Source organism: Monodon monoceros, unplaced genomic scaffold (assembly GCF_005190385.1).
Source record: "Monodon monoceros isolate NGI ecotype Baffin Bay Population unplaced genomic scaffold, NGI_Narwhal_1 Super_Scaffold_19, whole genome shotgun sequence".
NCBI lineage: Eukaryota > Metazoa > Chordata > Mammalia > Artiodactyla > Monodontidae > Monodon > Monodon monoceros.
The window spans coordinates 80,754,482-80,766,831 of NW_021703775.1; the positions used below are offsets into that span (position 1 = coordinate 80,754,482).

Consider the following 12,350-nt stretch of genomic DNA (forward strand, 5'->3'; position numbering starts at 1 on the left):
AAAAAAAAATTTACCCTTTGCTATGTAATAGCTAACACTTTATGTATTTATAGGATTTTTTTTTGTAAGTTGTTTTATATTCATCATCTTACTCGATCCCCCTCAAGTCCTCGTGACGCAGGTATGGCAGATACCGTCCTCATTCTGCCTTGTTGACCGTCTCTTCATCTTTGGTTTCTTTGAGGACAAGTTTACCTAGGGTGTGTTTTCCAGGTTATGAGAATTTTTTAAAGTTGATGTACAACTTTATTTTAGACTTTACCCTTTCCTGTTTAGACATTATCTTTAAAAGTTTATACTCATTTTCCCAAGAAAGTCACCTCTCCCCCCGAGCCTCAGTTTCTTCCTCTCTAAAATGAGAGGATTTGATAAATTGATAAAACAGATTCTCTAAGATTGTTTTGAACTTAAATGCTGTGATTTCAGTTAGGTGATTTTATTTTTTCACATCAGCAGGGTGTAGTGGAGTTATGTCTCCAGGTTATTTTCTGTATATCACATTGCCAAAAGTTGTCTTCCTTTAACTATTTTAATAATTCCTTTTTGCTTACTCTTTTAGGGAAAAATATTTACTTCCTTGGAGCCAGAACATGACATTAATGATGTTTGCCTCTATCCTAACTCAGGTATGCAGTATGTAGCAACGGGCCATTCTGCAAGATGAATCTAGGTTATGCTTTATAGGGTTTTAAACTCATTTTGTTTCTTAAGACAGGGTTTGGCTTGGTTGGGACAATTCTTGGATATTGTATTTACTTGAAAAATTAAGAGCAGGAAGTGGCGTGGATGATGGAGAGGGTGACCCTCTCAGTGACTTAAGCCTCAGCCAGCCTAGCTATTAGTAGAAACTGGTAGCAGTCCATAGGTCGGTGGCAGGTGAGGTGCTATGTAGTGTGCGCTTTAGCTGTTCCATGTGATTGGTAATCGTGTGTAGGGATTTGGAGGAGGCTGGAGCTCCCTGATGATGATACACAGGCTCATAAAGCCGTGGGTTTCGTATATTCTGTGTTGCAGGCTGTTCAGTAAATTACCTGGCAGATTTTAAGGTTTAACAATCCCTTCAAGGCAAATCTGTGAAGAATTCTGGAAAATGAGAACACTTCCCACTCTCAAGCAGGGTTGTATTTTGAGGACGTACGTACACAGATAATTTTGATGGAGGGATACGAGGCAAAGTAGGAAGAGTTCTGTTATGTATGTACAGATGGCAGGAGAGAGAGAGAGAGAGAGAGAGAGAGAGATATCAGCTGAAGCAATGAGAGGAGATCTTTGAGCCTGGGGTGCTGGGTGGAGTTGGGAGGTGAGGTGATCCCCATGAGGGGACAGTATAAGAAGGGCAGGAAGGATGGGCGGGGGCACAGCACGGTGCACGGAGGAGCTCTGGGAGGAATGGGGTGGGAAGCAGGTGGTGCCCGGCTGGTGCGGACCCAGGAGTGAGCTGCTGAGTGGCTGGGTGCTGTTTGTGGTCAGGACCCTGCTTCCAGAGGTGGTTCTGTCCACCAGGTAAAAGGTAGATCAGTTTTGAACTAAGATGAGTAGGAAGTGATACTCGGAGCCGAGATTGGGAGCACAGGAGAGAGAGCAAATTTGGAGAGAAAGATTATGTTTTCTTCTTTGAGCCTTTGAATATGAGGAGGCAGGGGGCAGTGGCAGCATTTGGCAGAGGGTCTCCAGCCTGGCCACCCCTAGGATCGCCTGGGAGCGTCTTAGAAGTATGGCTTGCTTGGCCCTACACACATCAGGGGTACTGACTCGGCGTCTGGGGTAGAGCCCCGAAATGAGTTACTTTTCACGTGCTTCCCAAGTGGCTGTGAAGCCCCGCCCTGATCCACAGCCTCACCCTGGGAGCCACGTCCCATGCACAGTGAATAGTGTGGTCTCGAGAAAAGCAGGTCTGCAGACGCTAAATTCTTTATTTTTTTAATTGATTAATTTATTTTTGGCTGCGTTGGGTCTTTGTTGCTGCACACAGGCTTTCTCTAGTTGCAGCGAGCGGAGGCTACTCTTCGTTACGGTGCGCGGGTTTCTCATTGCGGTGGCTTCTCGTTGCGGAGCACGGGCTCTAGGCACACGGGCTTCAGTAGTTGCAGCACGTGGGCTTAGTAGTTGGGGCACGGGGGCACTAGAGCGCGCAGGCTTCAGTCGTTGCGGCGCTTGGGCTCAGTAGTTGCAATGCGCAAGCTCTAGGGTGCGTGGGCTTAGTTGCTCCGTGGCATGTGGGATCTTCCCGGACCAGGGCTTGAACCCGTGTCCCCTGCATTGGCAGGCGGATTCTTAACCACTGCGCCACCAGGGAAGTCCCAGGCTGTTGGATTCTGTATGGGTCTTTTCTAGTGTCGCTACACATAGCATTCCCTGTAAGCTATTTTGTTTTCTGTTAAGGTGTAAAGTTTAATTCAAACATTAGGAACTACTTTGCTGTGCCATTTGGTGGGAAATACTTTACCTTGGTTCTTTGATTCCTGATTAACAGAGAAAAACCTTCTTGACTTCCTTATTATATTATAATAAATAGTGCATCAGAACTACATTGTATCTATGTGTCTGAAGCTTAAAACTTTCCCCCTTAAAAATGATGGCGAACTTTGTATAGACCTGAGCACTTCATGGCGGGAACTGCTCAGTCACTTAGCTAGTACAGACAGCCTAAGTGTTTTGTAGATGGGGAGGCTGGTCTTTCTGATACTTACGGTGCCCCGTCTGGGAGGGTCAGGGACCACAGGCCACAAGCTGACTCCGAGGGTGCCTGGCTGCCGGTCTGGCTCTTCTGCCGTTCGCCGTGTTCTGAGCACCTCACCCATTTCAAACCGTAAAACGAGTAGAAAAGGGAGCTTTTCTTTTCCCCATGTGTTTACCTTTTTCATTGTGTTTATTTTTAGGAATGCTTCTTACTGCCAATGAAACCCCCAAGATGGGCATCTATTACATTCCGGTAAGTGATACAGAAAGGAGTTATGATAAAAACAGGACAAGAAAAGATACTGTATTTTTAAGCTGACTGTGTCGAGGGACTTTGGGTCTGCATGTGGCTGTGTAAATTAGACACAGTGGCTCACTTGTCAATTCCCTGTGCTTCCTGGAACCGGTAAAATAATGCTTAACCATTGTTCATGGGAAACTACTTAATATCCCATTAAAATAGTAGAAATTCTTCTTTATTCTTCAGATCTACATTTGTTTTTTGTTTCAAAGCGTTCCAGAATCTTAAACTTTCAGCTATTAGTGATCAGGAGATCTAATCCTCTAAAATAAAAGTCTAGTTCTCTTCCAGTCATCTCTTTGTAGTTTGTGTCTTTTAAAAATGAGTTTATATAAAAGAAACTGTCTTAGATTGCCATGATCAGTGATGACATGCAGTTTGCAATCTTGTGCCGTTTTTTCTTCCTTAAAGAATTCTTCTGTTACGTTTGCCAGAAGCTTCCCTACCTTTACCTAAACAGAAAAGCATATAGTACAAAGTTGGCATTAGATTACGGTTAGCAAACATCTCCTTTTCTGAGATTTGGGGAGGAGCGTGAGGGGTGTTGAAGATCAGATCTTTAGGGCAGTGAACTCTCTATAGTCGCTGTTAGCCTCCCGTTACGAAGGTTCTTTATATTGATGATGGGTTTTTGAAATATCTCAACCATGTGTGTATTTCAAAAAAAAAAAGTATTCTGTTGATGTTCACTTTCTGTGGTTTCAGGAACCTGATATGTTGTTGAAAGCACTCTGAGATGTTTCTTTTGATTGATAGTGAAATGAAGACTATTCAAACAGCAGCTTTTCCGTTTTCCTAAATTGTCATTTGTTCCTTTTCTCCCCGGAGTCTCACAGATACTGCTTCCATATTCCTGTTAGTTTATATATCTTTATCTTCATCTGATCAATAAGTGATTGAATCAGCTGTGTGGCAGACACAGTGCTATAGGTTGGCAGTGTAACAGTGTATAGGGTCCTGCCCCTTTCTTCAAGGAGTTCATTATTAGGGAATAAAACAAGAAAGTAGACAATTTCCAGTCAGTGTGATGAATGCTGTAACAGAAGTAAGGAACCCATCATGGGGCTGGAAACTGGTGGGAAAAGTGGAGGATACTCGGAGAAACCTTCCCAGAGGAATTGATTTCCAGGGAGAGACCAGAAGGCTGGTTCTGTCTCCTGGATGAAGAGGGTGGGGTGCAGAATGGGAGAAGGGTCTTGGAAGTAAAGGGAACATTGTGTGCTAAGATCAGGGAGAAGATAACACACGTGGCCGAGCATTAGCGCTTGAGGATTGGCGGTAGCTCAGGCTGAAAAGGTTCTCCGCAGCCAGGCTCTGATGGTCTTGGAGGCCAGGTGTGACGGTGCAGGGCAGGCACTCCTGGAAAAGCTGTAAGCGGGAGAGTGCTGTGGTCAGATCTGCAGTTTTGAAGGATTATTTGGGCTGCCATCAGGAGAATGGATTAGGTAGGATCCAATCCGGAAGCAGCAAGAACAGGCTGTAGCAATCTACAGGAGAGGTGATGGTCCCTGTGTTACCTTGGCCAGGCCTCCCTTTTTAGTATTTGGAGCTTTGGGGGTCCTGGGGTAATTTGAAAGAAGTCTGATCTGGTGGGCAGTGATTTCAGAGGTTTGTTATCCATGAATAGCCAGGTGGTGTGTCCGGAGGTGTCCACTGATGAAGACTTGTGTCGATCACGAGAAGAGCCTTCCCTCGGTCCAGTGTTAATAGTCTTCTTGCAGCGTCAGCCCCTCTGGGAACGTCAGGAGAGGCAGAATAAATCAGCTTGCCCCTCCCTTTCCTTCTCCTGGTGGAGGTCTCCTTCCGTCTTCCTCTCAGGAGTGCTCACTGTGTTTTGGTTGTCCGCAGCTGCCTGTAAGGCGTCGATGTCTTGAATGGAAGAGCCCTCCCGTCAGAAGTGTGTAGAATCTGCCAGAATCTGAGATGGAGCGTGGAGGCCGCATGCGGGGTCTGCTCAGCTGGTCAGCAGTCGTGGGCTGAGAGCCCCTTGGTGTGGAGCCGGGGAGGGCAGTTCTGAGTACTTCTGCGGGAAGGCTGTGTTACCAGCTTGTGCTAAGATGGTGGCAGTGGGGGCAGAATTGGAAAGATTGTCAAGGTTGTAAGACAGGCTTGGTCATTGATTGGATGTGAGGAGGAAAGGAGAGGAAAGAACCAAAGAAGACAGCTGCTTTCTGCTTGGTAAACATGCAGACGAGGAGGTCCCTCCCTGAATCCAGGAGGAGAAACGGGATGATAGACTCTTAGAACTGGAGGAGACCCTTATTCCCTTCTGCTTCTCTGGGTCTGTTTCTCAGAGTGGGCTTTTTTGTTCCAAGTTCTGGGAACTTTAATTTGCACATGTGAGAGGGACTAGATGCTGGCCAGGTGGTGAGAAACTGCTTTCTTGACAAACGTTAGCTTATCTTATAAGGTCTTTTTAGTTTCAGCTCTGTAGCTCAGATTTAACTTGAGCGCTGTGAAAAAGAATCCAGAGGCTGCTCCCCGGTGACTGTGCATGTGCGGACAGTGAGAGCAGAGTTGTTCTCGTGCAGTTAAGCATTGTGCTGCAGCTGGTACGTAAGTGGTCCTTCCTGACCTGCCTTTCTGCCCTGCTGCCTTGCACGGAGTGAGGTTTTCGAGTGCCGCTTGTCTTTACTTGGAACCTATTCTTTGTGACACTCCTTCAAAGCAGAGAGAGCCCAGGGGTCTGAAAGCCTGCCATCTTTCATAAGATTTTATCAAACTCACCAAGCTGATTTGGCACAAAGGTTTATTTGAGGCCTATAGAAACAGAGAAGTGTGTGTTTAATATATAATTCATGCCCAATATGGGAGGTTGGGACTGTGATTTGTATCAACATCTTATAAACCAGGTCTGAAAACTCTTTTTCCCTGCTTTGGGGCTGTGCTAAAAATGAAGACAGCTTAATGTTCTGTTATTTAGCTTATTAATTTTTGCCTTTCTACCTGATACCATCTTTCTTGAATACTTGAAGTCTTTTTAGATTAAATACAAATACTGATTTATATACTCTCTGCTACTTACATATCCCAATAGCTAACTAGTCTTTTATGACCAAATGGATTTTCTCCAGCCCTTTCCCCATTTTCTCAGTACTCTCTTTTTTTCCCTCTCGGAGACCAGGATCTGTTATTTTGTTTGTTTGTTTTTTAAATTCCAGGGCCGAATTCAACGGCAGCTTTCAGGACTAATGCCAGAAGTAGTTTTTCAAGTTTGGTTTCCTCTGAAATGTAATTTAATCGTAGGTTAGTTCTTCATAATTAACACCTTTGGCGACTGTATAGACTCCAGAGGGAATCCAGGTCCTGTGGCACCCAGCCCCAAACCTGCCAGTGTGCTGCGTACTGTCTCTGTTGGAAATGCTCCTTGGGCTCCAAGCCCGCGTGGGTCAGTGAGCTGCAGAGGCCACTCACGACGGGGTAGTTGATGGCTTGCGTGCGTGATAATGCGTATGGATGCGTGAACTGGGGGAAGAGAGTTATTATTTGTTTAGGAAGCTATTTGAATTAGAAGAATAAAAGTCAGTTGATTAAGGATCTGTGGTTTGGTTTTTTTTTTTTTTCCTGAACATGTAAATTTAAGCCACTATAATGATGCAATGTCACTGAACCCATCTTTCAGTATTGGCAGTTAGGTGTTTTATTTTAAAACATTTTCTTAGGGGAAAAAAATACTTGTTTTTATTTATTTATTTTTGGCTGTGTGGGGTCTTCGTTTCTGTGCGAGGGCTTTCTCTAGTTGTGGCGAGCAGAGGCCACTCTTCATCGCGGTGCGCGGGCCTCTCACGGTCGCGGCCTGTTTTGTTGTGGAGCACAGGCTCCAGACGCGCAGGCTCAGTAGTTGTGGCTCACGGGCCTAGTTGCTCTGTGGCATGTAGGATCTTCCCAGACCAGGGCTTGAACCCGTGTCCCCTGCATTAGCAGGCAGATTCTCAACCACTGCGCCACCAGGGAAGCCCAAAATACTTGTTTTTATTGAGATGTTTTTATTCTTTATAATGAATCAAAAAACTGTATTAAATATTTTAACATTTACTATTTAATTTAAAATTATATTTTAAATTTGGAAAGTACTTTTGGAGCCAGAGTACCTGCAAATAGGGCAGAGTTAAAAGCATAAAGGTTATATTTAACTTGCACCAGTGCTTCTGTTTCTTTTAAGAAAATAGCACTTGAACTTATCCGGCATAATGCATGTTTACCTCCAGAACTCTGTCTTTGCAAAGAGAGATGACTACGTATTAAGAAGCATAAAATCTCAAGAACGCTTGCTTCACTTAGTTGTAACACACACGCACATATCCTCCCAAAGGCATGTAAAGCCAAAGGAAGTGCAAAAAAATTAGTGAAGTTTAGTCAAATTTTGTACTTTCTCCTTTAAAGTACATCTCGTATGCAGATCACTTAACTTTATCTCTAGTTAACGTTGGACACAGTTGACCAGGCTGTGCCTAGCTTCTAGAACACCACATTCTCTTGGTTCTCCTCCCGTCGCCCAGTCGGCCCTTCCAGTTGGTCTTCTTTGGTGGCTTCTGCTGGCATGGCCCAGTGCTTGGGCCTCAGCTCTCTCCCCTTGACCCAAATGTTAGTGAGCCCTGGGGCTTAGTGCTTGTCTCTTTGTTTATTCTCCCCCAGGGAGCTCATCTGTCCCTATGCTCTGTAAGGCACCTGCGTGCTGCTGACTTGCAAACTTCTGTCTCCAGCCTTTCCTTCCTCTCGGAGCTGCAGAGGTACATAGCCACTGGGCTACTGGACTTCTCCACCTGGACGTCTACTTGGTGCCCTGTATTAAGGTGCCTGCAGCAGAAGTCTTGATCCCATCTCTCCACCCGCCCCGCCCCTGCCTGTCTCCCGTTCCAGCAGAGGCAGCGTTGTCTCCTCAGTTTCTAGGCCCAGAGCGCAGGCACCCCCATGTTTCCTCCCCCTCTCTTTACGCCTCCTCGTCCAGTCCATCCGAATGTCACATCAACTCTTCTTCCAATATTGGTTCAAATCCAGCCATTTTTCAGTACTTCCGCTCCTACCACTCATCTGGATTACCTTAGTGGCCTCTTAACTGATCTTTCTTCTTTCACTTTTGTCTCTCTTGCATTCTATTTTCCATACGACAGCCAGGTTGATTTAAAATATAAAAATAAAAACAAAAATCAGAGTCTATCATTCTTCCTAAACCTTCCAAAGGCTTATCATTTTGCATAGCATAGCATCTTAACTCCTATCGTAACTTAAAATGTCCCACAAACAGGAAAAGGCTAAAACACCAGAGTCTCCATTTTCTCTCACCCATTAGAGACTAGATCTCTGTAAACCATCTATCTATTTACAGGGATCACCAGATGGTTAGAGCATAAGACCAAATCCCCAGTCATTGCTGCCAGCAAGGGGGAATAACTTATAGGCCATAAATTAACCAAAACCCAAGCACAAAATTAGTAGAGAGGAAAATTAAAGTTAGAGAAACAGAGTTACCGAAGTCCTGCTGCCCCTTTGGATTCATATGGAGCCAAGAAGAAAAGCTGCGCTTGGCTGTGCTTCTCTGGTGATGGAATTTCCCTGACACTGTCAGGTGAATCCATTGTGCATCTTGGTGAGACCTCTAAAACTGTTACAGGATAATTTTCAGAGAAATGTGAAGTCATGACTTTCACATAGGTATCAAATGAATACGTGTTGAAAATTTCATTTAACTTATTAATTAAATAAGGGAATCGGGTACATGTCATCAAAGGTGAAGTCTAAAATAGCACAGATTTACGTGGAATAAAGTGATATTGAATTGGGGATGTGCAAATAAATAGATAGGCCTTTCCGAAGTTATGGAGGGTTATCTGTCCAGGACAGAATGCATTTACGTGACTATAGACAATTATCTTGCATTGCTGTCAGTTACTTGCAATTTACAGAGTTGTAAAATATATCCCATGGAATCAGAATCAGATAATCTCTAGACCAGGAGTTTGGCAAACTAAATACGTAAGCACCAGCTGCCTGTTTTTGTAAATAAAGTTTTACTGGAACACAGTGCACGCATTCATTTATCACGTGTTGTCTATGGCAGCTTTCTGACTAAAAACGCATAGTTATGTAGTTACGACAGAAAGACCCCGTGGTCTGCAAGCCCTAAAATCTCTACCTGGTCATTTAAGGAAAAGTTTGTGGCCCCCACTCTAGAGTATGCGTAGCTTTCCATTGAACACAAAAGCTTTCTATATTTATTTACTTATTTGTAAATTTATATAAATAATAAATATATGAATACATTTATAAATAATAAATGTATATCTTTCCTCATTATAATGTAAAACATGGACACAGGGATATTGTTGTGCTCTTTTCCCTGTTATATTCCCAGCACCTAAAGCAGTGTCTACTATACTGTAGACATTGAATTAATATGTGCTGAAGATTAATAAAACAAATACATATGAGAGTAATATGATGACCGTAATTTGAAGAATCTTGGATAATGTTTGCATGTTTTGACAATGGCTGGTTTGCAATGATTTTTAGCTGTTATACCAAATTCAAATTTACCATCTGCCCTTTTCTCCTACCGTTAGTGAAATTAAGAAGTGGAGAACATGACTCATAAGTGTTAGACATAGTTTTTATACAGTAGGGTAAGGATCAGTTCCTTCGCTCTGACAGTACGTTCTAATCAGCAGAATCAGAGAATCGTGGGACGATGCAATCATTGTGTTTGGGAATGCTGTCAGATTTCTAAAAGAAATGCCTTGTCCAAAAGATTTAATGGTGCTGTTAAGATGAACTCTTTCCTAGAAAAATACAAAAGGAGAATGTGAAAGTAAGGGCGTTTAGCTTTTGTGGTACCTTTTTTGAAATCTGTGGAAAAGTTGGCTTTAGGATGGACTTACGTGTTTTAAAGAATGGAAACAATGCCATTGTTTTTCTTCCTGTGCTTTAGCTGGAGCTGGTGGAAGTCCTGTGCATGCTGCTCCCTAAGATTTGGCTTTGAATCTGGACCATTGATCCATTTCGATTTGAAGCCAAGGCTGAGGGCACTTACGTTTACTAATTTGATACCAGAGATTCCCCAGATGTGAGATCTCTTCAGACCACTAGTGTATGTTGAAGTGGCCCTGAATATATTAGTGTCCATGTAGAGTCCTAAAAGTGATGGATCACGTTTTCCTCTAAGATGCTTATTTAAGCAGAGAGCTGTTAGATGTAGTGACAGAAGTAATTTTGTTAGAAATTCCTTTTTTGTTGTTGTTTTGGTTTTTTTAGTTTTTTTAGATTTAGAAATTTCTATTTTCTAGTGCCAGTTGCAACATATTCTCTTGGTTTAGGGAGGTAGTACCAGATGCAAAGAAAACTGTCCTCGGGAGAGTTTGCCGACATACAAGGGATGTACAAAACAGAACATAGGGCTTCCCTGGTGGCGCAGTGGTTGAGAGTCTGCCTGCCGATGCAGGGGACACAGGTTCGTGCCCCAGTCTGGGAAGATCCCACATGCCGCGGAGCGGCTGGGCCCGTGAGCCATGGCCGCTGAGCCTGTGCGTCCGGAGCCTGTGCTCCGCAACGGGAGAGGCCACAACAGTAAGAGGCCCGCGTACCGAAAAAACAAAACAAAACAAAACAAAACAGAACATAAACTGGACAAATGGTTGCTGAAATGGCTTTCCACAATAAAGGGTTTTCCAATGTGCTGCGAAGGAACAGGGGAAGCTTTTGAAGTACAGAACACTAGAACAGGAAGGGAACTTTGAGGTCATCTAGTCTAGCCCCTTAATATATAGGCGGAATCAAGTCATTTGTTCAAGGTCAAATGACAAGTTGGTCACAGAGCTGGATCTAGAAGGCATTTCTTTTTTTTTTTTTTAAACATCATCTTTATTGGAGTATAATTGCTTTACAATGGTGTGTTAGTTTCTGCTTTATAACAAAGTGGATCACAGAAGGCATTTCTTCATTCCATATTACTTATGGAAGGAATTTCAAAATTAGTCTGACCTGAGTTTGAATACCAGCTTTGCTACTTGTAAATATGGTGACTTTGAATAAGTTACTTACCTTGTCTCAGCCTTGGTTACTTGAGCTACAAAGGAAGAATGATGTTGTAAGGCAGCTATGCACAGTAGATACTGAGTCATTTATCATGGTGCTTGGTGCCTGATAGATGTTCAGCTGATTGTTACTGTTATACTTTTTTTGCAATGAGTAAAATTTGATGGATCCAGTGTCAAAGAGTATTTATATTTAGCATTATATGGACATGGGCTTTTTATGTAGCTTTTAGGAGGAATGTGATACTGAGCACAATAAAGATACATTGAAAAGGTCGTGACAGAATCATAGGTGTGAGTGAGGAAAATGACTTCAGAAATATGATTTGAGATTGTTCGGTCTGTTACAGATCATATAAAATAGAGGTTGAGAAAGAACTATTGAATGCCATCGGTTTTGCCGTTAGCTGTTGAAACAGAAAGCAGTGATGAAATCTGGTTGCTCAAATTAAAAATCTGATCTTTAAAAGTGAAGTCCATTTCCCCACATTATATAAACAGAGCACACTCTTTATAGAAAACATCAAATAAAGATGAGTAGAAACGTCACTCTTCCACCATCCAAAGGCAAACACCTTTTAATATTTGGCTCTATTTTTTCCATTGTTTTAATCTGAAACGTTGATATGGTTTAATATCTTGCCTTTTTCCCACTTCATTAATGTTTCCCCAAATTATCATAAGCTCTTGGAGATCATTAAAAAGTAGGTTTTGTGTGTGAATATAAAAATAATATATAGTTTTTAAAAAAGGTTTAAATAGATGAAAAAACCAACTGTGGTCTCACCAAGTCAGAGGCATTCTTGCTAATACTTCTGTCGCAGTTTCTTTGCATTTGGGAGCATCTTGGTGGCTATTGACTACATTTTCACTTAAATCCTTTAATTATGCTCACTTAGCTTACGTAAATTTAAATAGAAGTCTTTCAAGGTGTGGGTGCTGGGGAGCGATGTGGCTCCATCCATCTCACGCTGCAGGCCTGTGTCTAGGACTGAATTTAAGGTGGAAGATCGTTTCTCAACTAACAGAAATCAGCCCTGATTCTCTAAAGCATCCACTGAGTGTAGTCAGTCACCTTCTCATCTGTGCATTTAGGAAGGTGCTAGTTACGTATCATTCTTGGGAGACTTGAGAAAACAGTTGTTTTCTGTGTTATGTGGTTGAGATGAGGAACGCCATTCAAAAAAGGCAGCTTGAATGTTTTCTTCAAAAGATTTTTGTTCCCACTACCTCTCATAGCATTGCCACACTTGAGTGTGATTCTGGTAATTTAAGGTAAGGGGTTTTTGGTATGACAAGGCTCCTGGCTGTAAGGTCACTGTATCTGGTCCTGGTCCAACACC

At 42.9% G+C, this 12,350-nt stretch overlaps 1 protein-coding gene across 1 annotated transcript in view; it reads left to right on the top strand.

The window, feature by feature from the left end:
* The window catches only part of NOL10 (nucleolar protein 10), an 86,780-nt gene that overhangs the window by 27,062 nt on the left and 47,368 nt on the right, over positions 1-12,350 (top strand). The window contains exons 12-13 of the mRNA XM_029232113.1: positions 560-626; positions 2,880-2,932. Of these exons, the coding sequence (XP_029087946.1) occupies positions 560-626; positions 2,880-2,932 (120 nt within the window). The remainder of the gene's footprint in view (positions 1-559; positions 627-2,879; positions 2,933-12,350) is intronic.